The sequence below is a fragment of the Gossypium raimondii genome, chromosome 10, assembly GCF_025698545.1.
Source record: "Gossypium raimondii isolate GPD5lz chromosome 10, ASM2569854v1, whole genome shotgun sequence".
In the NCBI taxonomy this organism is placed as follows: domain Eukaryota; kingdom Viridiplantae; phylum Streptophyta; class Magnoliopsida; order Malvales; family Malvaceae; genus Gossypium; species Gossypium raimondii.
In genome coordinates, this window is record NC_068574.1 from 1879797 (window position 1) to 1906132 (window position 26336).

General features: G+C 35.1%; 3 protein-coding genes across 3 annotated transcripts; 2 read left to right on the forward strand and 1 right to left on the reverse strand.

The window, feature by feature from the left end:
• The first annotated feature begins 1244 nt into the window (after positions 1–1244).
• LOC105776978 (RNA polymerase II C-terminal domain phosphatase-like 1) lies at positions 1245–8537 on the forward strand. Its single transcript, XM_012599977.2, has 17 exons — positions 1245–1978; positions 2822–3292; positions 3515–3725; positions 3842–3999; positions 4073–4143; positions 4276–4381; positions 4514–4597; positions 4781–5362; positions 5480–5543; positions 5798–5928; positions 6050–6103; positions 6204–6300; positions 6835–7070; positions 7171–7254; positions 7488–7553; positions 7656–7729; positions 7823–8537. Exons 1-17 carry the CDS (start codon positions 1655–1657, stop codon positions 7929–7931), a joined length of 2922 nt encoding a protein of 973 aa, XP_012455431.1. The 5' UTR covers positions 1245–1654; the 3' UTR covers positions 7932–8537.
• A 1001-nt stretch (positions 8538–9538) lies between these two features.
• On the forward strand, positions 9539–12470 carry LOC105777195 (clathrin light chain 1). The gene is made up of 3 exons (XM_012600304.2): positions 9539–10047; positions 11470–11623; positions 11724–12470. The coding sequence occupies exons 1-3, from the start codon at positions 9653–9655 to the stop codon at positions 12186–12188; spliced, it is 1014 nt and encodes a 337-aa protein (XP_012455758.1). The 5' UTR covers positions 9539–9652; the 3' UTR covers positions 12189–12470.
• A 598-nt stretch (positions 12471–13068) lies between these two features.
• LOC105776307 (mediator of RNA polymerase II transcription subunit 16) lies at positions 13069–21513 on the reverse strand. Its single transcript, XM_012598886.2, has 16 exons — positions 20851–21513; positions 20685–20753; positions 20363–20451; positions 19916–20028; positions 19596–19697; positions 19167–19257; positions 18296–18892; positions 17379–17997; positions 17221–17300; positions 17008–17090; positions 16456–16692; positions 15937–16108; positions 15293–15798; positions 14933–15109; positions 14247–14624; positions 13069–13624 (listed from the first exon to the last, which is right to left on the reverse strand). The coding sequence occupies exons 1-16, from the start codon at positions 21135–21137 to the stop codon at positions 13478–13480; spliced, it is 3747 nt and encodes a 1248-aa protein (XP_012454340.1). The 5' UTR covers positions 21138–21513; the 3' UTR covers positions 13069–13477.
• Between the last annotated feature and the right edge of the window lie 4823 nt (positions 21514–26336).

The window sequence follows — 26336 nt, forward strand, 5'->3', positions numbered from 1 at the left end:
AAGAGTAATGAATGATTCATCAAAAAGAATACATTGACCGTACGTGGATGTACGATCGTTCATTAAAAAGTACTGTTATGAATGATTCATAAAAAAGAATACATTGACCGTACGTGGATGTACGATCGCTCACTAAAAAGTAATGTGAGCGTTTTGTCATTGGTGGGATTCAAATCCCCTATACTAAAACATAGATAAATTAATCCATATACATATGATTAAAAAGTTAATTGGTCATTCTGTTGAAACTTCCATATTTAAAACTAGCATATGACGTCAAAATGAGATACACATGGCACGTCATGTGTAACTATCTGATTATTTCGCTAACCAAATCAATTTTTACCAATACAAATTGATGAAATTTTCAATAGAAATAATCGATTTGTTCTTTTATTTGATATACATGGATTAATTTACTCATTTATTAGTGGAAAGGTAAAATACAATTAGACTCTTAATACATGTAAAAGTTTTGAATACACGGACCTCTATGATACTTTTATTAGTTATATTTCTATTCTTCATCTAATTTGTGTATATTTATAATTATAAGGTAATATCTTTTATATTTGTACATATATTTATGATTGTATAATACTACGTTGTAAACTCTAATAGAAATTAAATTCATTAATAACTTTCATTAAATTATGCTTAAGCTACTAATTAATAATTAAAGATATTGCATTGATTAATCAATGATTGTAATTGGTCCCAAAACAAAGTTTGAACAAGAAAGAGAATTTTAAACCGACCAATAAATAGATATATGTACTGTCTAAAATTATTAAACCAATAAAATATAACGTCCTCTTTTTACGTTTTAACTTAAAATAAATTAATCCATTCATTATATTTAAAATTGACATCAAAGCTAAAAAAAATTGTTGAAAATTAACAAAAATTACGAAAAATCTAAACTAACGGAAAGGGTCAAACTTCAAAGCAAACAGACGGAAGCGAATCTATAAGAAACGTCAACAGCAGCCATATAAAGCGGCTATCTAACAGGTTTTTAACCCAATCCAAGATTTCATAAATATTATGCAAGTCCTTCAAGGTTCTGGGCATTGTTTAATTACGTCCTTCCTCTGACATCCTCCTTCGATTAGGTCATTTTTTTCCCGTGCACGCCCTTGAGAAAAAGGGATAATTAAAGTTCGGTCCCTCTCTCCGGTCCCCACACCCAGCAATGCCAATGACGCCTTCACAGTTCACACTAAAATTTATAATGGTTTAATATTATTGAAATGGATCTAGGGTTTTCTCAAATTCTTCATCACCGAAAAAAGCAAACCATAAGAAAGCCACTTTTTTTTGTAATTTTTTTGGGGAAAATTTGAAATACGAAATCGGAAATCATCAAAGCAATCAAGCGAAGAAGAAAGAGATCTGTTATTAGGGTTTTTTTTTTCAAATTTTTTGAGATCAAATACTCCCCCAAAAGAGCACAGATCTATGTGAACAAATCCGGTCCAAAAAAATAAGGAGAAACCCTAAATTTCTCCTTCGGTCCTTCAATTGAACTTGCAATCAGCAAAAAATTGTGGTCAAATCTAAAGAGAATCGAATAGATCGAAAAACAATTTTGTAAAAACTTTTTGTTGTTGATAAATTTGACGAGAAATTTTGAGAGGATCTGAATCTGGTGATGAGTATGTACAAATCGGTTGTGTGTCGAGGGGATGAAGTGTTGGGGGAGGTTGAGATTTATCCACAACAGCAGCAGCTAAGGGAAGAAGAAGAAGAATATGGGGGAAAAATAACGGTGATGGAAGAAGAAATGAAGGAAATCAGGATAGGATATTTGACGCAAGGCAGTGAGAGATGTCCACCACTGGCAGTGTTGCATACCATTACTAGTACTGGGATTTGCTTCAAAATGGAATCATCAAAGGACAACAACTACTCATCTTCATTTCAAGACACGCCTCCGCTTCATCTTTTGCACTCCGAATGTATCAGAGACAACAAGGTATAGCCCACCAATTTGCCCATCAACTTGAACACAAAAAAACCCAGAAAAAAACAACTAAGCTAAAATTAAGTGGGAAGCAAACAATAAGTTTAAAAAAAGGAGTTAATATTAATTGCCCATAAGCTACTACTAACTTACTGGACTCTTTACTGGACAGACATTTTTACAGGACCTCCGGTTTGAATTTTAGACGATTTTTTTGCGGAGCCCAAGATCCTTGTAAAAAAAATCATCAACTTAGAGAATTGGGGATTTTAACCAGTTGTAGCTCTTGATTTTGTGAGAACTGTATGAACTGAAAATGCATGAACTTCTGAACTGTGAGGTTTTTTGACAATTTTGGGGAAGTTGCTAATGCCCTAATCCTTGGTGACTTGTTGAAACTTTATATTTTTAGTCCAGAAGCAGGAAATATGAACTGGTTTTTTTGGGAATTATGATTTTCTAGAATATTAATTTCTTGACAATTTTAGAGTGAATCCATGAATTGCATGTACCATAAAAACGTTAAGTCTTGAAGTCTTCTTTTGAACCGCCCAGAAAACTTGAGCTGAATTGTTTGAAGCCATATCCCTGAATTTACTAAGGTGGGTACCATACGATGGGAGGTCCCTGGGTACACCTTTAGATATTTATGGGTAATAGTCTTGTATTGTAGCTATTAGCCTGGTATCATTAACAGAGTTTGGGCTTTGTGAATGAACTTAATTTGAATGATTCTTACAATTTCTGAGTGAAAACTTTTATGACAGTTAATGCTACTTTTTGTTATCAGATAATGTTTTGTTTTCCTTAATCAAAATTTTGAGAATTGATGGTGATGTTATTTGGTGCTTCCAGACTGCAGTAATGCCTATGGGAGATTGTGAGCTCCATTTGGTTGCAATGTATTCTAGGAATAGCGATAGGCCCTGTTTCTGGGGATTCAATGTTGCAAGGGGACTCTATGATTCTTGTCTTGTCATGTTGAACCTAAGATGTTTAGGAATTGTATTCGATCTGGATGAAACTCTAGTTGTTGCAAATACAATGCGGTCATTCGAGGACAGAATAGAGGCTTTGCAGCGAAAGATGAACACCGAGGTTGATACACAACGTGCTGCAGGTATGATGGCCGAGATTAAGCGTTATCAAGATGATAAGGCCATATTAAAGCAATACGCAGAGAATGATCAAGTTGTTGAAAATGGGAAGGTGATTAAGGTTCAGTCTGAGATTGTTCAACCCTTGTCTGATAATCACCAACCTATTATTCGACCTCTCATTCGATTACAAGAGAAAAACATTATTTTGACACGCATCAATCCACAGGTATAGAATTTGCCAATTCATGTAAAGATCTATTGCATATTGTTCAATTGTTCTTTTCTTGCATCTGCTATGGTTAAATGTTTCTCTGTTCCATCCCATAAACGAGGAACTGTTGGAATCTTTGGATTTTATGCAGTTAATCATTTAGAGAGTTCTTTTGCATGTTCTTTCATGGTTATTGTCGATTATATATTGCATTATTGACTCTATATTTTCCTATAGATTCGTGATACTAGTGTTCTTGTGAGACTGAGACCTGCATGGGAGGATCTGCGAAGCTACTTGACTGCAAGAGGGCGTAAACGGTTTGAGGTTTATGTTTGTACAATGGCTGAAAGAGATTATGCTTTGGAAATGTGGAGACTTCTTGATCCTGAGTCAAATTTGATAAATTCAAAAGAATTGTTGGATCGTATTGTCTGTGTCAAGTCTGGTAAGCTAGTAATTGGTAAAGCTGATTTACATGCATGGCTTGCAATTTGAGTTGCTTTCTGTCCGAAATGTTCCACTACTTGGTAGTTTTGTACTAATTAAGTTTTTGTATGATAGGTTTGAGGAAATCATTATTCAATGTCTTTCAAGATGGCATATGCCATCCCAAAATGGCATTGGTTATTGATGATCGCTTAAAAGTTTGGGATGAGAAGGATCAGCCTCGTGTGCACGTTGTTCCTGCATTTGCTCCATATTTTGCTCCTCAAGCTGAGGTATGCGCAATCAGAAATTGGCTTCAACATCTTTTTTTGTAGCGTGCACTTATTGCAACTCTATATGTTGTAGGCAAATAATACTATTCCAGTTTTGTGCGTTGCGAGAAATGTTGCCTGCAATGTTAGAGGTGGTTTTTTCAGGTAATAACACTAACCTTACATTGCATAACCTTGTCAGTCTTGTAACCTAAAATTGAGCAATTTAATTCAATTGCTCTTATCTGTTTACGCCTTCCAAAATTTGCATTAAATAACCCTAGGAATTGATAACAGAGAATTTGATGAAGGCCTTCTGCAAAAAATTCCTGAAATTTCATATGAAGATGATATTAAAGATATTCCTTCGCCTCCTGATGTGGGCAACTATTTGGTCTCTGAGGTTAGTCATGACGCCTTTTTCCTTAATTTTCTCTGGTCTTGCTTGTTATATTTATGGGTTATAATTTGTTTTGGACCTTTTGATATGGCTACTTTGTTCCTTGTTCATTACTAAATTTGTCATGCCTCTCAGGATGACACTTCTGCTTCAACCGCAAACAAAGATCCACCTATATTTGATGGCATGGCAGATGCTGAGGTTGAAAGAAGACTAAAGGTAATTGACATCCTTAGTTTCTTTGGATCCATGCAACTGGGCTTATATAATTTGTTCTTGTTTTCTCCGGTGTACTGTGATTAGTTAGCGAGTTCTGATTTTAGAGTAATTGTTACTTATGGAGGTGATCTGTGTGAATTGAATTTATAAAATTTTTCATTTTAGTTTGCTTGTTTCATCCAGGAGGCAATTTCAGCAGCGTCAACAGTCTCTTCAGCAAGCATTAACCTAGATCCAAGGCTGGCTTCTTCTCTTCAGTTCACCATGCCATCTTCTAGTTCAGTTCCATTGTTGGCAGTTCAGTCATCAATGGCATCATATCCGAACATGCAGTTTCCTCAGGCAGCACAAGTGATTAAACCAGTGGCTCCTGTTGTTTCCCCAGAACCAAGCTTGCAAAGTTCCCCGGCTAGAGAAGAAGGTGAGGTTCCAGAATCAGAACTGGATCCTGATACAAGGAGGAGGCTTCTGATATTGCAACATGGGCAAGATACCAGAGATCACACACCACCTGAACCTGCATTTCCCCCTGCAAGACCCGCAATGCAAGTTCCAGTTTCACGTGCTCAATCACGTGGAAGTTGGTTTTCTTCTGATGAGGAGATGAGCCCACGGCAACTTAACCGAGCAGTTCCCAAAGAATTTCCTTTAGATTCTGAGCAAATGCATATGGAGAAGCATCGGGGTCCTCCTTTTTTCCCTAAGGTTGAGAGTCCTATTCCATCAGAGAGACTTCTTCGTGAAAATCAAAGATTACCAAAAGAGGTAATTGGTTCTTTGTGGTGGCCTGGCATGAAGCCGTGATTTTTATGCTAAAGTGGGAGGTTAAAGTTATCTCTCATTGCTGAAACATATTTATCTTAGAGCATAATTCATTTGCAGGCACTTCATAGAGATGATCGTCTGGGGTTAAACCATACACCGTCTAGTTATCATTCTTTTCCAGGTTAGCTGAAGCAATTAATTGCACATTAAAATGATTGTGAAGTTTCTTGTTATTATTGTTTGTACTCTGAGGTTTAATCTTACTTTAAATTCCAGATATCTGATATCTAATTGGTATAAGTTTTTGAGCAGCATGAGGTGTTTCTGTCATTTTTATTTTTTCTGTTTGTTTAGTTTTAATGACCCTGGTTGCTATGTTGATATATTATAGTTGTTGTTTGATTTTGTTATATTGGACTGTTCTACATTTTGAAGGTGAGGAGATGCCCCTTGGTCGATCATCTTCTAGTCATAAGGATCTTGACTTTGAATCTGGACGAACTATTCCAAGTGGAGAAACTCCAGCCGGAGTTTTACAAGATATTGCCATGAAGTGCGGAGCCAAGGTAATTTGGAAGTAGTTTCTAGTATGAGTTAGGTCGTAATGTTTATGTTACAATATTATATGGTTTTATCTTGTTTGACTATGTGTCTACTGCTTATAAAATTTGTTTCTAAAACTTGTAGGTGGAATTCAGACCAGCTTTGGTTGCTAGCATGGACCTGCAATTCTCCATTGAGGTATATACAATTATTATTTTTGGGTTTGTTTTCATTGGGTGTCTCAGAATCTGAGATGGAGACATCCTCCTTTGCTTATCCTCTTTATTGCCTGTGGTAGGCTTGGTTTGCTGGGGAGAAAGTTGGTGAAGGTACTGGGAGAACAAGAAGAGAAGCACAACGTCAGGCTGCAGAGGATTCTATAAAAAGCTTAGCTAGTAATATATCTTCCTATTTTTATTGTTATCTACAAGTATGTTGCACTATATTTATCGGAATTTGATGGGTTGAGGTCCCCTCTAATGCTCTCTAGGCTAATAATAATCAATGCACTAGAGCTAAACTAATCTTACACCTCAATGTCTGCTTTGCTGAACTTCTATGATATAAACTGGATACAAAAAGGGTAGACAGTGAAAGAGCAAAATGCATAGTATGTATATTTTCCAGCAGTAAGAGCAATGCATTTCACTTTTTTCTTTACCTTAAATCATGCATTAGGCCAATGTTATAGAAACTTGCGGTAATAATCTAGAAGAGAATTGCTTGATGGGCAGCTTTGCCTAGCAAAATAAAACTTTTCTGTTAGAGAACTCTTGTCACCAGATTGTGAGTTTTCCAGGCTTGTGGTTAAGCCCATGTTGAGTTGATTTTGTTTCTGGCATGTTTCTTTCTTGCTGTCCGTTGATTCATTCAGTCTCTCTTCTCATGGTGTTCTTTTGGAGCGATTCTGACTCTCTTATAATAAACAGATACATATTTGTCACGAATTAAGCCTGATACTGGGTCTACACAAGGGGATTTAAGTAGGTCGGCCAACACAAATGAGAATGGCTTTCCTGGTAATTTGAATTTGTATGGGAACCAGCAATCCCCTAAAGAGGAATCTATGCCATTTTCAAATGCACCAGAACCGTCTAGGCTTCTTGATCCAAGGCTAGAAGGCTCCAGGAGATCTATGGGTTCAGTCACTGCACTTAAAGAACTAGTAAGATCTCATTAACTTGTTAGCTTTTAAGTCTTTAAGTTTGGCAACTTGCACTAATATAGTCCCTAGATTGGACTGATAATATGTGGTTTGTCTACAGTGCATGATGGAGGGCCTTGGGGTAGTTTTTCAAGCACAGCCTCCTGCATCTAATACATTGCAGAAAGATGAAGTATACGCAGAGGTTTGCATTTAACAACTCTTCTTTTATAATGAGGGACAATGAAACAACAAAAAGTGATGTTGAAGACCATCAACTTGAACTAAGTGATCTCTGAATTCCTTGGTGATCCCGATTAATATAAAACTCTTCTGTCATTACTTGATGTGGCGTTAAAAGAAACGATGAGGACTTTTTAATAATATTTAGTTGCCTTTCACTCAATAACAATGTGTCTACTCCTATTTATGTTTTAGGTTGAAGTAGATGGGCAGGTTTTAGGAAAAGGGACTGGTTTCACATGGGAAGAGGCTAAGATGCAGGTATACCTTTTGTTCTGTTATATTCAGAAATTTCTTTTGTGTGACATTATTTCTTACTGTATAATAATTTTTGCTGACTGGGCTCTTTTATCTCCCCATTAGGCTGCTGAAAAGGCCCTCGGAAGTCTAAGATCAATGCTCGGTCAATTTACTCAGAAACGTCAAGGTTCTCCAAGGTACATGATCTTTTACTCGTAGGGAAAAGAAAAACCATTGTTGCTTCATTTACATTTTCTTATTTGGTGCATCATTGGTTATATATGGACAAGGTCATTGCAAGATATGCCAAGTAAACGCCTAAAGCCTGAGTTTCCACGTGTTCTACACCGGATGCCCTCTTCTGGTAGATATCACAAGAATGCTCCTCCGGTTCCTTGAAGACACCTCGATATGGTAGATTTTTCCTCATTTTATAGTGTAGCAATTCTTGTGACATCTGTACAGTACGCAATATGGACTACAAGTGTACAACGGGTGAAGGCCATCAAGACCTGCAACCCACGTTGACTGTTAAAAACTTCGAGTGTTTCTTGCATATGACATGTCTGAAGCCCAAAAGATGAGATGTTTTTATCAGGGTAACCGAGGATTTTTATTCAACATGCTATCCTTTCATGGGGATAGACATTCATTCGGTTTCAAACAAGGTGGCAAAAGGGAGAACGCCAAATTCACGGTGGAACTCGGTTAATTCGGGACTTGAGCGCTTAAGCAAAAGGAAGACAAGGTTGAGCTTGTTGCTATGTAAGATTCAACAACAGTCAACATCGTTTACTAACTATAGCCAATGTTTCCCTGTTTTTTTAACCATAGAGTCCAGAGCTGTGGCCTAACTGGGTTTGATTGCTACATATAAATTGTCAATCCGTGAGAAAATTATTACTCTTCGAAACCGTAGTCATGAAATTGGTGAAATTTGCTTTTAGTACACAGCTGCTGATGTATTTACAATTTTGATCATTCACGAGTTTGCCTTTTCTATCATTTTATGCCGGTTGCTTAATCTCAATGATGTTTGGAATGGATCCGACCGGTTGGTTGGACCCCTGAATTGGTCGGGATATTGGTCTGGAGAATGGTATTAAACTGGTTGGATCAGAAATTAAATTTTTATTTTTATTTTTATTTTTTGAATTTCTAATAATTTTTTAACCAGTTCAGTCGAATTAGTAAACTGATGGTTTGACCGGTTTGATTGTTAGTGCAATTCTAAAAAGATTGTGTAATGTATTGATGCTGGTTTTAAATTTTTTAAGAATATATAAAAGAAATAAAGAAAATCTAATTATCCAACCTAACTGGATTCATTATCGAGTTAGATTTTGAAAAGAAAAAGTTAATTGTACCGGATATTTTCCAAATATATTAAAAATATTTTAAATTGGTATTTTAATTTTAATTTATATCTTTAAACTATTAAGTTATATTAATTAAGTATTTTCATTATTAATACTGTAAAATTTTGTTATGATTTTTATTTTAAATTATACCACATAAGATTTGATGTGTTTAAATATTTCATTTTAAATTTATACCATAAATTTTGTCTTGTCATTTAATAATTAAATGTCATTTATTCTAATATGTTAAATTCAAGTTGTTCATGTGATTACGTCAAATCTGATTTAGCTCGAGCTTACAACTAAGCTCACAAAAGAATTCTGTCATAAACTAATACTTTAAAGACTTAGTTAGAATATTTTTAAATTTGGAGTTTAGTTTAAAATCTGAATCACAATATAGGGACCCCTGTTGAATTTAACCCAATAAATAATGCATGAAGTTAACTTAATTCCTGAAGTGAAAACGCAAGTTCACCAAAAAACAAAAAGTATCCCGAAACAGCGTCGTTTAGCTGTCTTTCAATTTTCAACTAGAAGGATAAACAAGTAATTTCAATTATTTTTGTTTTTCTTACCAAAAATCAAGTCCTCGTTGGCCGTCAGCTGTAGGTGTATATAAAGGTCAAAAATAAAGAAATTAAAAGGAAAGTTCAAGAAAAAAAAAAAAAGCGAAGCTCTCTCTCTTGTTGGTAGCTAAAAAAAAAGGCTCCATTTTCGATTCCTTTTTCTCTTAATTTTCTTTAGAGAAAGAGAGAGATGGCTTCCTTTGATGCGTACGGAATGGAAGGAGAAGAGATTCATGCAGCTGCAGCACCTAATAACCATCCTTTCGATGTAGACGACGACGAGAGCTATTCCAATTACGGCTCTTACTCTAACTTCACCGACAATCAGCAATTCCCGGCCGACGGTGGTGATGTGGCGGTGGATCACTTGGCTTCTTCTCCTGAGATCTTCGGCTTCGGATCTTCTGATCCGCCCTCTTCTTTCTCGCAATCTCCTTTCGGTACTACGATTCCTGTTGAAAACGGAAACGGAACGAATGGATTTAGCGGTGCAAACGACGATGTTTTCAGTTCTGATGGTCCTGTGCTTCCTCCTCCTACTGAGATGGCGCCAGAGGAAGGCTTCCTTCTTCGCGAGTGGCGGCGGTTAGTACTTAGTAGTAATAATTTCTTTTTTTTTTTTTTGTTCAAATTGAATCGCTTGATTTGTCCACTTTTTGTTTGGATTTGATCGATTCTTTTGGTTTAGCAATCCTTCTCAGCTTAGATCTGCTATGCGTTTGAGTAAGCTATGAATTGTTGTTGCATTGGTTGAACTCTGATTAACTTGAATTCAAATTTGTTAATGATCATTTCGTGTTTCTAGATCTGCCGAGGTTTTAACTATCGCGTCAATCAGCTTGATTTGCCGTTTCATTTATGTTTCTTATGAAGTTCAAATTTGTTGATCTCTCTTGTTATTAATTGAAGTTCTTGTTCAACTTATGTAAGACTTGGTTGATATTTAGATTCTTGTAATCCGTAAGTGTTCATTAGCTGTGATGGATAAATGGAGAAACTTATTGAATATTATCGTTACGTGTATGATCTCATTAGGCAGTAGATTTAGAAGATCCAGATCCACATTAATTTTCCAATCAGGAGATGTTTGAATAGTTTTCTGAATAAAATATAAACTAATCACCTTTACTTAGGCATTAATTTCTTTGAAAGATCATTTGCATTATATGATAAATATGTTTCAGAGTCATGAGGTTGTGAGTCTATAGTTCCGACTTGATTTCTAGATTGAAAAAACATGTTCTCTTCCCGTTTATTATAGATGAGGAGTGAAGTTCTATATTTCACAATGATAATACTTACTACTGAGGAGAAACTTTCAATAATTACCTTGTTTATTGAATATGAGAATTTTTTTGTATCTATAAAGTCATATAATTTTTGAAATGCTTTCCTGTGAACCTCTCTTTGATTTCGATTCCAATGACGATGCACATAATGATCTCAACCTTTGTGGTTTATACTGTATTCTATCATGACAGAATTTCCTTATTTTTTTATTTTGATTTTTGCTCGTCTTAAGAAGATCCATGAACTAATGTGCCTGCTATTCTAAATCAAAGACCATCTTGATTGATTCTTTGTCTTTTTTTAGAATGTTTGTTGGTTAATCTGGAATAAGTTATTGTAGTATCAGTTCTACATGTACTAATTTTTTCGAGTTACCTTGTGTTCTTTATACTAGTTGAGCTATAGGCCTATTTAAAGGTCACGTTATTGTCGGACCAGACAAGAACTTTCTAGTCCAGTCTGGTCCAGCCCAGCCCAGTTTATTGTTCATTTAATAAAAAGATATAAAATGTTTTAATATTTTTAAATAGTGAAATGGACTTTTTGGCCTGGCCTTCATGGCAAGCAAAAGTAAAATTTTCTTAATCTAGCTTAACCCATGAATACCTCTAATAAGTTGTATATGGTAACCCTTTTCTTTTCTCTTCCTATACGTAAATTCTGTTGCTTTTTGGTATCCAAAAATTTTGATTTCTTATCTTGGTTTTGTCGTCGCAGTCAAAATGCCATTCAGCTTGAAGAGAAGGAGAAGAAGGAAAAGGAATTGAGGAACCAAATTATAGAAGAAGCTGAGGAGTACAAGCGAGCATTCTACGAGAAGCGGGAAAAAACCATTGAGACCAACAAAACTAACAACAGAGAAAGAGAAAAGGTAATATTCTGAACAAATCGTCTTTTTTTCCATGCCCGGTCGATATGCAGTTATATGATGATATCTCACCACTTGATTTTTTTTTTTGGGCTTGGAGCAGCTATACGTGGCTAACCAAGAAAAGTTCCATAAGACTGCTGACACGCACTACTGGACTGCAATAGCAGAACTCATCCCCCGTGAGGTCCCTAACATTGAGAAAAGAGGCAAGAAGGATGCAGAAAAGAAACCATCAGTATTTGTCGTCCAAGGACCGAAACCTGGAAAACCGACCGATCTTTCAAGAATGCGACACATTCTTGTGAAGCTGAAGCATTCACCTCCACCTCACATGATTCCACCTCCACCCGCTCCAGCAAAGGACACTAAAGATGGAAAGGATGCTAAAGATGGAAAAGACTCGAAAAACGTTGACAAGGCTGCATCGAACGGAACTGCAGAGAAAGGGGCAACCGTTTCATCTGCAAAAGATGGCGCCGCCACCTCCTCTGAACAAGATGCCGCCGCCACGACCGCTCCCGCCAAGGACCAAACTGTTGCGGAATCAGAGGCAACAGCAGCCTAATTGCTTACAACACATTTTCCATGGTTGTTTCCTTGCCCTATTCTTTTTTGTTTTTGCTCAAGGTTTCGATTTCAAATTGCATTCCCTATTAACATGGTATTTTCCTGGGAAGGATTTAGTACCATTAGTTACATACACAAGTACTATTCTTAATTAGTTTTTTTGTTTTTTTTTTAAACATTTCATGAGGTTGGACGTCAACTGTGATCGTTTTATTTTGCTGGTTGAATTGACTTTGTGGACTTATTATGTTGCTTGCAAGGTTACAAAATTTGTCTATAATCTGCGCTTTGCTTATTATCATTTTCGTGGTTTTATCTATGATTGTGTTTAAAACATCATATTTGTGGTTATATCGATGATTGTGCTTAACATATCATAAAATGACCTATTTATTAACTCCTTATACGTTTATTTTCTCAAAAAAAAAAAAACCCTTGCCTATTAAGAGCAGAAGTTTTTGTATTAATAGTTTTTTTAATATTGAAATTGGTTATTTTAAAAAAAAATCTTATATAAGAACTTTAAAGGAAAAATATTATGTACTTCTAATTTTTATATTTGTACATTTTACAAATTAAGGTACCAATAAATAAACACACAAGGCAGGCATTTTTTATCTGCCAAGCTTGTCACTAGCGATAACAACTTCAATGCAAGATTTACTGGTCCAACTGAAATCGTTAAACGTTTATAAAAATAAAAAGTATATATTAAAAATTGCTCAGTTGAACTGGTTAGTATCGATTCTTAGGTTAATCAATTCAATGCCCTTTTCTGGATTGATATCCTGATCTGATCTGCCAATCCAGTTCAAACAACGATTTTATTGCAGTACATATTTCCAAAATAAAAATAAGAATCCATTGCTAAAATTCAATTAAAACAGAAACAAAACCCAATATATTGACTAGAAAAGTACAATATGAAATTAGACCTGAACACGCTCTACATTCATACAATGTCTACCTGTCTTACAACTACAATCATCTAGAACTAAAGGAATCTATTACACCTATCCATATTCTTCTCATTTCTCACCCCCTTAAAAATCAATGTTCTTAGTTAACGTTTGTTAAAATAAAAAAGTAACCTAACAAATTATTTTATCAACAAATTTTATACAGTGAAACAGGTTCTAGTGTTGAAAAAGCCAATCATTTGTTTCCTATGTTTAAGCTTTAAACCTGCAGCACCTTGTAAAGCTTCCAAAAAGTACATACCCGTACATCGAAAAGAGGAACTGAAGTGAGCCCCTGACAAAAATACGACATTCACCCTGGCAGCTTCTATACAACTCGAACCCAAGGTCCGCCGCACATCGGACATCCATAGGCCCAACGACTGATCCACCAACTCACCCGTTCATTTTGACTAGGTTGGTGGGTCGAATCAGCCGAAGCAAAAGCTGAAGTTTGTCGCAAACATCTCATGCACTGCACGATATAAAACCAATAGATATGTTATTAATAGGAAGTTCATCAGAGAGAGTTCCAAACAAACAAGGAAAATCATATATCGAAATGACATATTTCAGCCCGACACTAGTGTCACGGCCGACAAAAAGACCATAGCGTTCAATTAAAATCTCTGGATGCGTGCGTTTTACATAAAATACATTGTCCTTCCATGCACCAGTCTAAGCACTGTTACATCATAATTCTATTTAACACCAACAATATTTGAAATCGAAACATTTCAAACCTTACGAGTGAAAGAAACTCTCCAACAAGATCTACAGTTAAAGTCAAAGCCAGAAGCATTTATTTCACACGATAAAATGGCAGGACGACCAGCAGACCATACGAGCACAAGAAATGAAACAATTTACTTTTTGATTGTTCACAGGGGCAAGCAAATACCAAGCACCACTCAACCTCTTGTAAACTTAAAAGTGCTATATAAACTAAATGCTTTTTATTGATAAAACAGGGAAAAGAAATATCCCAGTTCCAACTGATAGGAATTAAAAGCGTTTTACGAGGTGATCCTACAACAAGAACCGACAAAGACAAACACTGAAGTTAAAAGAGTAAATGTTTAAGAAAATTCTCAAACCTTGTACCAAACACCTTCAAGACCAGTCTTCCACACAGCAGTCACAACATCTCGTCGAGATCCCATTATACCGAGATATGCACCCAGGCCAACAGAAGTGTTTAAGCCAAATGCTGCATCTCTTTCAGACAGCCGACGCTTCCTTGGCCAGAGGGTTTGTACTCCGTAATGGACATTAGAACTTTCCATTGAGCTTGTATCAGGCATATCAATGGAATTACTTAGCCTGGGAATATCATCTCCCGGGCTCATATCCTCCAGATCTGACCATGGGCCACCAAACATATTCCGTCTGTGCCACTCTTCAGATGAGGGATGTAATTCTAACTCTCGCAGTAACAGACCAGCAGCATCTGCACCCCTAGGCCGAGGCATGTTCTGCAGACAATTCAGAAACATAATGGAAATTAAAAGGAATCTGGAACTCAAATAATTAGAACATAAAGTGTAGGAGATTCCCTTATGCTAATTGAAACTGCTTTCATTAGTATAATATCTAGAATGCACTCCGTAGATTCAGAAGAATCGACAAACAGATCGATTAGATACCCATATTATTTGTTTTATCAGTACATCTTACTAACTACAAAGATGCAAATCATGAGTTACATTATTTTTTTGTTGCCTAACATTTATTAGCTAGATTACGCAACTAGGTCTCATAAACTTGGATGAAATCTGCCTACCTGCATATGTGGGCCAAGGGATGCTTCTACCACCTCAGGCAATACCGTATAATTTCCATCAATATAATGCAACCGCACCTGGATGCTGCTGCTCCCCACCTGAGAAACTGGTAACGGGTGTGGTAGACCAGAGGTACGCCTACAGAGATCCATAAGAATAAGGAAAAGAACCTTTACCTGCAGAGCAACATATGAGGTTTATTATATCAAGATATCAACCCAGTCTGCCATTTCAGCATACTCCTAAATATTACTTGGGACCCCTGAACACAGTTCCTAAAGAAAAAATTTCACATAATGCAATTACCGGTGAGGGTATTGGTAATGGTAATGGTAGCAATAAAAATACACAGTAACTACCTCCTCAAACGTGTATCCTTGACCAGCATTCCCAGAACCTATCTTTAATCCCCTGGGACCTTCCTCAGCACCTTTAGCTCCAGGTACTAGTTGCCCAGCTCGTGCTCCCTGGGCTTCATCAGGTCTAGTCATAGTTGTTGGCTTAGCAGCAACCGAATTGACCTCCTCCATTTTCCCAGGAGCCCCAGGCTGATTTTTTTGTGGATTTGCATCAGTATTTCTTTGTGCAAAGCGAGGTTGTAGAGCTCGCCGAAAGAAAAAGCAGAAAAGTAAAAGTTGACATAGTCTATGAAGAAAATGGCAATCACCAATAAGCCTAACAGCAGGTGTTCCAGGGAAAGTTCCTGTATTAATGCTTATTGGCATAAAGGACGAGGGGCCACTTATGGTGTTCGGAGTTGAAGTGGAAACTCCATCAGTTGAGCCACTAATCTTAGCAATAGCACCCTGTACCCAAGCTTGCATCTGTGTGCTTCCAGTCGAACTTGTCGTACTACTTTGACCAGCTGTAAAACATGGGTTTCTTGCTGTGACTTAGGCATATAAATATAGCAAATTCAAAGGTACAAATCAAGAAGGGTAACAGACACAAAGTTCTTCAGCATCACGCAATAAAGCAAAAAGAAAAAGAAATTGGTACTGACCCTGACTAGTTGCTGGAGTTGCTGAACTTTGGGTAGGACTTGTTACCATATTGCGATTGCTACCAGTACCTGCAGTAACAGCATGGCTTGCCAATGTGCGGCAGAAACTAGCATAACGACGCAAGCGTGTAATAAAATGTGAAGCCAGATCCAGAACAGCATCAACATAAGCCTGCATATTGCATCAACAATAGTGCATATAAAGCCAACTGAAAAAAGGCTGAACTCTCTGCTGAAAGAAAATGCTAGTGGTAGAACATATAAGAGTATTTTCATATGCCAAGATGTGAACTGCTTATGTGGGGAATAGTCACTAGTCTAACAACATGATCCGAGAGCAACCATATACCCTCGTGCTGCACATAAGAAAGTTGCTAAACTTATGAATGAAACAAAGGTAAAAAATAAAGAAGCAACATCAAAAGAATGGACAGTGAATAGATTTTATTTCAAAAGTTAAATTTCAGCAGGACTAAAGACTTAATACATGTGCAGGTAAGTCAAACATAGAGGCAAGACCTGAATGCTCTGAACAAGAGCTGGATCAACAGCCATTGCTTCAGGATCAATGCTGGATAACGTCTCACCAGATGCCTGCCATGGTTCTGATACTAAGGCTGAAGGATTTACTAAAGCTGATTCAATTCCTTTCCCTAGCATATCCAGTAGCAACCTTGCTTGCATATCTAGAACCATTGCCCTAACCTCTTGGGCGTTTGTACCTTCCAGTAGCCTGCACTTTATCCTGTCCAGACTCTGCAAAGTATAAAGATAATATTGAACTTTCAAGCAAATGGAACAACTACCACTGAGAATTTCAAAAGCTCAAATATTATAGAACAGGAAAGTAGGAAGCAGAATTAGACAGACAGGAGAATATTTAGGCTGTCAAGGCAGGGTTATTTTCAAGGAAGCTGGTAGCATGATAGCCTCATTAGATGAGGTTTAGAGCACTGGGGTACACTTTCTTTAAATGTAATAGTTGGCAAAGTTAATAACCAACTAGAACTAATAAAGTAAAAACCAACAGCCAACCAGATAATGCAAAAAAAAAGTTAGCGAAAGACATACAGGTCCATACTGTTGCCTGTGCTGAATAGAAGGGAGAGAGTGAAAATCCGCATCTAAGACAGCAATCACGCTGTTCAGAGAAACTGAAAAGGACAATAATCATCAAAAACAGAAGTCAAGTAAGAGTAGGTGGTGATACAAAATGATTATGCTAAGGAAAAATATAACTTGCACTCAGGTAAAAATTTCAACAGATAGTGAAAGCTTGTTTACCAATGCCATCCTCAGCAGCACTCTGCGTACAGCCAACAGCATCCCACCAATCAACTCCAACCAAAAGACTCCACCAAAACCTGCTCCGAGTTATTAATAATAGTAATTATAAATATCTATCAAATCATTACATGTTTATAGATTAGCTAATTTGGTACCTCTCCGCAATAGCACGTTCCCAGGTTGATGAATTAGCTTTTATTTGACTACTTGAAACGGCAGGAGGAAGAACACGGATTATCTTCAACATGGTACGGTCCTTGCTAGTGTCATGCCAAACAGAAGCAGAACAACAGCTTGTTGAAGAGAAGGCAGGGGCAGCGATAGCAGAACCAACATTAATTTGGTAGTTATCAACAGCACTAAAGTTTGGACCAGAAAAAATGTGGACTCCACCCCGAAGAAACGAAATAGCTATCTCACCACCATGCGCAGAATAAACAATTCGAGCAAGGGTCCTAACGTCACTTGGTAGATCGAAAGGATCAAAACTAACCCTCTTTAACTTCTCGGAACTCGAATCAGATGCTTTACGAGAATCAGAAGTTGGTCCTGCAGCAGCTGCTTGATGAGACTTAAAGTCATTAGTTGGTGGTATGCTTGTATCCACTTTGGACAACCAAACAGTCTGCTTAGGTGCCTGCCCACCGAAACTGGAAGAAGGGTTCCCAAATATATTATGGAGAACAACAGGCTGAAGAGATGATTCCCACCGTTGCACTCTCCAACCTGTGATTGTAGGACCCTCGTCTGGATCATATGGGGACATGTATTGTCCTGCAATAAGCAAGATGACAGAATTTAGAGATGACCGACTAATAGCTTGTAAAATAAGAACTATCTCATTCAAAAACCAATGGAATCAACAGCAAAGAAGCATTCAGTCCAAAATGAAGTGTATATTATAATTATCATTATCATGCCAATAATCTATTTCAGTTGCAGCCTAAGTGTCCCAATACAAGCAAGATTCTCCAAGAATCAGAAATATCAAATTAACCAAACATTAGAAAAAAGCTTTTTTAATAGGAAAAGCAAGAAGTACACAAATTAACTTGAAAGATCAGACAAGTACCCTCAACAATAACAACAGCAATTACAGAACCACCACGAGTTGGATCAAAGGCAACTGCAGTTACACCAGAGCCCCAAGTAGTGGTTGCTGCAGATTGTGCTGCAGCCTCGGGACTCACATATGCTGAGAAATTTGAAACTGGTGAGCAATGTAGTGAGACAACATCATTAAAATCTTGATCTGCTGTCTTCTTCCCTTGCTTTGCCTCAGATATCAAATATTCTTGCCAACTAAATAAATACGCAGCCAACGGAGCAAAACCAGCCCAGTTGGGTGGATTAACTGAGGGTGGGATCCCATTACTTGTGCTGGTCTTTGCAGTGGCTTGAAATCCATTTCCAGTGCCAGGAGTAACCTCCCAGACAACGACAGTAGATGGGTTTACAATTGGAACGCCTGCCACATGCATGGCACCACTGTCTGTTATTATTGCATCAGCAGCCATGATACCACTAGGCCCAGCACCCAATATTCCCTTGCTTGTGCAAAACCACTTTCGCGCTACACTACCCTGCGTAGGGGGCCACTGGGACCAATGAAGTTGAACAGATCCTGAAGAGAAGACGGAACAAACACAAAGAAAATTGGGCCACCTGGCTGCAAAAAAAAAAAACACATTTTTCATACAAGCAATGAGTACCTTCCAAATTTCTATAATGATATCAATGTAAAAACAGAAAGAGCAGACCAAATGACAAGTTATGACCAAATGAGGTCATCATCAAAGAACACTAATAGCTTATATATGATCCTGTAAAATAGCCAACCTTACAAATCCAGAATGTTTACAAATTTATTCTTGCTCAAATCATGAATAGAACACGAAATTGTGAGCTAGACCTCAAATACTTAATGAGTAAAAGCTACAAACCTGAATTTTGAGACTGCTGAGAAAGAAATTTTTCCTCAAAAGTCGATTTTGAGTTTGCAGGATTACTGGATTTTGACGAAAGCCACCTATACTGATTATTAAAATACATAAATCAATAGCACAAGCGATCAGATCATTAACATTATGGTAGCAAAGACAAAAAAGACAACAAATGAGCAGAAAGTACCCATTGAAAGAATAAAAAAAAGGATGTTAATAAGGGAACAAAATAAAGAATGTTCCTTTAAACTTATTTCTTCACTTGGAAGGATTTAGTGATGGAAAGAAGATCCATCACTGTCATTTCTACATAGGAAGAGAAGTTTAAGGAAGAGCAACAAAATTACACCACAATTCCAAATTACACGATAATTCATGCCTCAAATATCCATTTCAAGAAATCAACTTTGTGGGCAGTAAAGTACTTACTGGAGACACCCCTGACAACCACTTTGTAACAACAGCTATATCCTGTCGCCACTCATGCTCACGCTTCCAGAAGCTAGCATCACGTACCAGATGGGCAGGCCCCTGCAGTTAAACATCAAATTTTAGGCAAGGGTAAGATTTTATGGCCACAAATGAGCAAGAGATAAACCAAATGATGTCATAACAGAAAACTTAGGGAAACACCAATACTGCCATTGTAACTAAGTCTGAAATGGAAGTATATAGAGAAAAGCCATGTTAAGAACTTAAAGGGAGGTCACTTAAGCATCTGAAAGAAACAATCTAGTGTGCTAGCTTACCTGGGATGGCTGAGTCCAGATGGTTACCCTCCCATGGAAGTTAGCTATCAATAAGGCACGAGGACAAGAAGTAGGCGACCATTCAATAAACTGAACAGAATCACGAGGAGAATCTGCAAGAAATGTGCAGAGCAACCAGTCATATACACAATATTGCACCAGACTTACTACACGTGTCAGAGCTAAAATTGTTAAGAAGACATGTCGACAGTGACAACAACCACAGCAATGTGAAATAAATAAATAAAGATATGAAGCACACAGTCATAATCACACTTCCAAGTTCCACCTATACAAAGACCTTGCATAACTATAAAGATAAATTAAAAAATCCAACACTATGAAATCGACACTTGGCACCACTAGTTAAGTCAAGATATTCAGCCAGGTTCATGAGAACACTTTAGAGCTATAACAATATGAGCTGAAAATGTAAAATTAAGCTACCTGCTGTGACATTGAACACCGCACACTCAGTAGGACGCTCTGGGATCACAATTTGTATAGGGATCCAGAAAGGTGGATTTGCATTGGAACTACAAATAAATAAAACACTAAATGAGTTTTAATTTTAGAAAGGTGTATAGAATAAGTGACTTTGACAACTTTAGTGCTCCTGAGAAACTTGAATTCCAAATAATTCTACAGTTCACTTGTAAGATGAAATATAGCAGAAATAGAATCTACGAGAAATTTATCATTCTACAAAGATAAACACTAGCAACGTCACTTGGAAGTAGAAGAAACAATTATAAAAAAAACAACTAACCTCGGAATCCTAGCACAAGTTTCAGTCGCACAAGCAATAGCATTCAATTTCCCACACCAAGCAACAGCACTGAAACAACAAAAAACAACGTAATAAACAAATCAATCAAGAAAAAAAAACAAGTGAATTGCAGAGTTGACTATGAATTGAACTAAAAAAAACTAACCTAAAATTGCGGCACAATTCAGGTACTCTCATTTTATACCGCAAATTGGACTTCGGTTGTTTCAACCAAATACAAAACACGGTAGCTGGATTAACCGGATCCTCTTCCATCACAGTATCTTCACTTTTACCCGACGAAGCGACAAGAACTTCGTCTTCTGCGACACCAGAAACCGGTTCAGAACCAACCGGTTTCTCCAAGCCCAGCTTAACGGCAGAATCAACCGGCTGGGCCACGGGCTCTTCCTCTGATTCCTTGTTATCGCCCAACCCTGGCTGTTGATTCATATCGAAGAAGAAAAAAACAAAACCCTAAATCTCTATATTTATATAAAAAAGATGAAAAAATGGAAGAAAGAGAAAGAGAAAAAATTGCGAGCGGAGTGGTGCAAAAGTCGCAATTGAAGGCGACAGGTAGCACTGTAGAGAGAGAGAAAAGTGAGTTGAGTGTTCGTTTTTAGTGGGGTTAGTGCGATTTGAGATTTAAAAGTGTGTTTTTTTTTTTTTAGGGCAAAGGCAATTTCTTTCTTTCTTTCTTTCTTTTTGTTTTTTTGTGAGAGTGGAAATGTGAATTTTGGGAGTGGGAAGGGAAAATTTAGTAACAGTGAAAAGGTGGGATCGGAGGTTGATGGGGTTGCCCGAGGGGGGCGGGAGCCGTGGCGGTGGCGGTGGCGGGGGGTTAATTGGTGGCTGAGAAATCTTGCTTGGTTCGGATTGATGATTTAGTGAAATGTGTGAGTTAAGTGACTGGTTAATATGGGTTTGGATTGGATCCAAGTGATGGGTGGGTGGTGGCTCTGATATTTGCCCAAATAATTTGGGTTTCCATTTTAAAACTACATGTAAGAATCTTGCGTCTTTTTCTTCAAATTTTGTGTACCTTAAAAGGAGGTTATTATAACTTAGGTAAATTATAGATGTAATTAAATTATTAAAAAGTAATATTTTAATCATTGATTTTAAAAATTTACAAAATGATCATTAAATTATTGAAAAGTTTAATTTAAGTTATTAAATTATTTAAAAATTTTTATTTAAGTCATTAAGTTGTGTTAATTTCTTTTTAAAGTCTAGCTAGTGAGCTCCAAGCAACGATTAATGATTAGTCTGGTGGATTAGTATTCACCGACGAGTAGAATAACATATTTTAAATCCAAGTCAATCTAACAATCATTGTTAGAAATAGGAGAAGAAAATGGCTTAGATTTTAGTTTGCAGATGACGTTCAAAGTTGTTTAATGAAAAAAATGAACTATAAAATAGAAGTGAATGAGAACTTTCGAATAGTGTAGACAGTGCAAAAAAAAAGGTCATACAACAATAATTTTAACAGTCCATTGATTTAATTGAAAACTTTAAAATAATTCAATGACCATTTTGTAACTTCTTAAAGTTAAGTGATCAAAACGTAAACTTACTAACACCTTGATAATGTTAAATATAAGTTACCCTAAAGCTATTAATTAAAATTTCAAAATAGTGATTTACTATAAATATTTTCCTCCAAATGTAATGTGAATTTACAAAATAAATATTATTCAAATAGAATATAATCTCATATATTCCAATATTTTAAAAAGTAAGTAAATTTTAACATATTGAAAATGTAATCAAACACGAATTGATTAAATTCTTAGAAACTTTTCGTCATACATCAGAGCTCTAATAAATTTTTATTTATTTTTGAATAAATTTCAAAACTATTCATAAATTTTAATAGTTTAATTATGATTATTAGTATGCCCAAATTGACAACATTGTTATTGTTGCCATTAAAGTGATCAGGTGATTTTCTAAAAGCAACATTAGAAGTTTGGTTGACATGTAAATTTGTTTTAGTTGAATATGATTGACAAATTTTCCATTTGGCCCTGATTATGTGATCGAATAATAGTAAAAAGAATTTATATTTCATCACTTTAATAGCAATAACTAACTATATTATCTGTTTAGATATGATAATAACAAAGTAAAGTAACTAAGTATACCAGAATGAATGAATTAAATCCCAAATTCATTACAGTAGAGGGACTAAAAGTATAAATAGATTGAACATTTATTTAATTTGCAATATAACATATGAATTTTGATTTTATGTTTAGATCTTGATTCAATTTTGCAAAATAAAAAAAGCTTATAAACATGCCATCAATTTACGTTTATTTATTGCATACATGAACTATTGTAGTTACTAGATATGAAAATAGTTAGACTTTTTTTTAATTAAGTTTGAAATATGGTTAAAATTTAAAAGATTTGAACAAAAAATTAAACCTATTTAAAATATCGTCAAACTTAGACTTTAACATTCAAAGTCCAAGCTCATTTCCGCTTTGCCCATTATTTAATTATGTAATATGTTTTTTTGTATATATTGTATAACTTATATCACATAAAAGTTAAACAATTGATCTTAATAAATTAAAATATATTAAATCATTAAATTAAAAGAGACACGATTTGTTGTAGTTTTTAATAGCGATGTATAACAACTAACAAGTTCGTATTAGTTATTTATAAATATTGATAAATTTGGCCAATTTTAAAACTTAACCAAGCCTAGACAAGTATAAGATATTTGTTATGGCTGACCCACGGGGACAATTTTTATGCAACAAGTATATTTATCACTGAGTCTATATGAAAATCAAATGAAGCTTTAATTGAAATGATAAAATTAATTTTAAAAATTATGATGTCCTAAGTTCAAATTCTACCGTATGTATAATTTTATATAAAATATAAATAAATAAAAAAGACAAAAGAGTTATATAAAGGTAACTGAACTTGATAAGTTGTATTTTTTTAACCTAACTAGTACTTAAACTTAGAAACCATAAGTCAATTTGATTTTTTTTTTAGTTACTTGACTAACATGATTAAAATATGAAACGTTGCATTGACGATTAATAACATGTTGACATATAGCATGTAACACCCCCTAACCCCAAATCGTGGCCGGAACAGGGTTATGAGGCATTACTGGACCTATCAGACAACTTACGAATAATTCACAATTAAAATAACATTCATAGTATAATTTAATAACAAAATTCACATAACGGACTCTTAAATCCCAAAACATATATAAAAAAAACCGAACTTGTTCGAATATTCCAATTTTTTTATAATTTTTAAAAAATTTCGACAAACATTTCGCTTATTTTTACATAAAACTCCCGCAAATTTAAAACAAAAACAACCAATACCAATGTTTCAATCAAAGATTTTATTCCTTAGAACACTACTAAATCATGCTAAATAAATTGATTTACTACTTTAATTATAAAGGTTTAAGTTAATATAAAAAAAAACAAACTAATTCATATCTTTCATTCCATTTCAAGATTTAATACTAAGTTTACTAATTTATAACTTTAAACTATATTTATCATCAAAAAAAGATCGTAACCATTTACTTACAACCAAGATCATTTAACATATATATTTACATTTATATATACGACTCGTGTACAATCACCTAGTACATGCCACTTAAACAAAAGGAAGAAATACATCACCAAAATTTTCTTGTTGGAGTCGAGATCTTTCTGGATGCTGAACTGGACTTTGAACTCTAATGACCTATGCGTGGAAACAACCGTACGCTGAGTATTTCATACTCAGTGGTATTATTATAAATTAAACTATTTAATAATAATAAAATTTCAAACATCGACCATAATCTTTATAAATCACTTAAACTAAATATACATATTTATATATCACTTCATAAATCTTAAATTCATATATATATAAATATATTACATGCTAATTCAATTCATAATTTAACTCATACATTATTTCTCGTACTTTTCAATAGTGCAAAATCAATCAATCTCATTTTTAAATTTTCATTTCAATTATTTACCCTATTAACAAGGCTCGGACTTTGACAGATGCGTGGATTCCACCCAAATACACCAGAATATCCAACCTAAACACACCTGGAATAATATAAATCCTCCATAACACACCAGTATATTATATCCTCCCAAACACACCAATAAGGCATTAAATGCCTCTTCGGATAAACCAAAGCATATAATAATATAATCATCTTCTCGGCCGAACTACAAGTCTCCTCATCACATCACAAATCCTATGGCATGCCATTTGTATACAATCTAGTTCGATAAGTTAATAGGGTATTATTTTACTTTTCGAACTTCGAATTCATTTCCACAACAAATTTCAAATATTCAATCAATTCAAAATATCTTTTATTTCAACTCACATATAATTCAATATTCACACATATTCTTACTTAATTTCAAATGTTATTACTTACCTTACTTAAAATGTCTCATGATTACAATTTCAATATAGCACTTAGTAAATAGTTTAAGTTATAGTAATACAAACCCAGAATACGCGTTTACTCCTCAACGATCTTTTCTTTTCCTTTGGATATCGATGCCTCGTTTTCCTTGTTAGCAATTAAACTTGAAGCTTTAAAATCTCAAATTTCCCCTTTTCTTTTCTTTCCCTTTTTCTTCCCCTGTTTTTGTCTCTTTCTCTATTTCTTTTCTGTTTTTCTTTTGTTTTACTTACTTTACTTTATTTCTTTTATTTTAACTAATAATATTAATAATATATTATTATAAAAATATTTTACTTATTATTTAAGCATATATTTATTTTTATTACAAGGGTACCTATATAATTATTACTATTGCACTTGTCTTTAATCTTTACCATACATTTGTCATCTATTTAGTTTATTTAATATATAATAATATAATTAATATAATATAATTAATATTATATTATATATTATATTATATTATATTATATAATAAAATAATATATATAAAACATAAAATATAAGATTTTTATCACTTATGCACCCATTTCTTGTTAATGGCTTAATTGCCATTTTAATCCTTTTTATTTTCTATTAATCTATAATTCAACTTTTACCCCTAATTTAATTTAATCATTTTTCCTAATTTCTCTTAAATAAACTAAATTCACCCAATTAATACCTAATTAAGCACTCAACTAAACTCATAATTACTTCAAATAAATTTTTTTATTACTCAGTTTACTAAGACAGAGGCCCGATAATGTACTTTTCCGATGCTTGTGAATTTTGGATCATTACATTTCTCCTTCCTTAATAAATTTCGTCCTCGAAATTTACCTGAGAAAAGATGCAGATATTGTGTTCTCATCGTCTCTTCCGGTTCCCAAGTCGCTTCTTCTACACTATGACTTCTCCATAAAACTTTTACTAAGAGAACCCTTTTGTTTCTTAATTCTTTCACTTCTTGAGCTAATATCTGAACCAGCTCTTCTTCATAAGTCAAATCAGATCGAATTTCAACATCTTCAGTGGGAATAACATGAGAAGGATCCGATCTATATCTCTGAAGTATCGAAACATGAAAAACGTCGTGAATCTTTTGTAATTCTGGAGGTAAAGCCAACCGACAGGCAACCGATCCGATTTTTTCAACTATTTCATACGGCCCAATAAAACGT

Coding starts and splice junctions, on each gene's coding strand:
- LOC105777195 (XM_012600304.2), top strand. CDS start 9,653: ATGGCTTCCTTTGATGCGTACGGAATGGAAGGAGAAGAGATTCATGCA. Junction 10,048..11,469: donor CTTCTTCGCGAGTGGCGGCG/GTTAGTACTTAG, acceptor TTGTCGTCGCAG/TCAAAATGCCATTCAGCTTG. Junction 11,624..11,723: donor ACAACAGAGAAAGAGAAAAG/GTAATATTCTGA, acceptor GGCTTGGAGCAG/CTATACGTGGCTAACCAAGA.
- LOC105776307 (XM_012598886.2), bottom strand. CDS start 21,137: ATGAATCAACAGCCAGGGTTGGGCGATAACAAGGAATCAGAGGAAGAG. Junction 19,258..19,595: donor GGTTGTCAGGGGTGTCTCCA/GTAAGTACTTTA, acceptor TTTAATAATCAG/TATAGGTGGCTTTCGTCAAA. Junction 13,625..14,246: donor TTGAAGGTGTTTGGTACAAG/GTTTGAGAATTT, acceptor TATATCGTGCAG/TGCATGAGATGTTTGCGACA.
- LOC105776978 (XM_012599977.2), top strand. CDS start 1,655: ATGAGTATGTACAAATCGGTTGTGTGTCGAGGGGATGAAGTGTTGGGG. Junction 5,544..5,797: donor TAGTTATCATTCTTTTCCAG/GTTAGCTGAAGC, acceptor TACATTTTGAAG/GTGAGGAGATGCCCCTTGGT. Junction 7,554..7,655: donor GGGAAGAGGCTAAGATGCAG/GTATACCTTTTG, acceptor TCTCCCCATTAG/GCTGCTGAAAAGGCCCTCGG.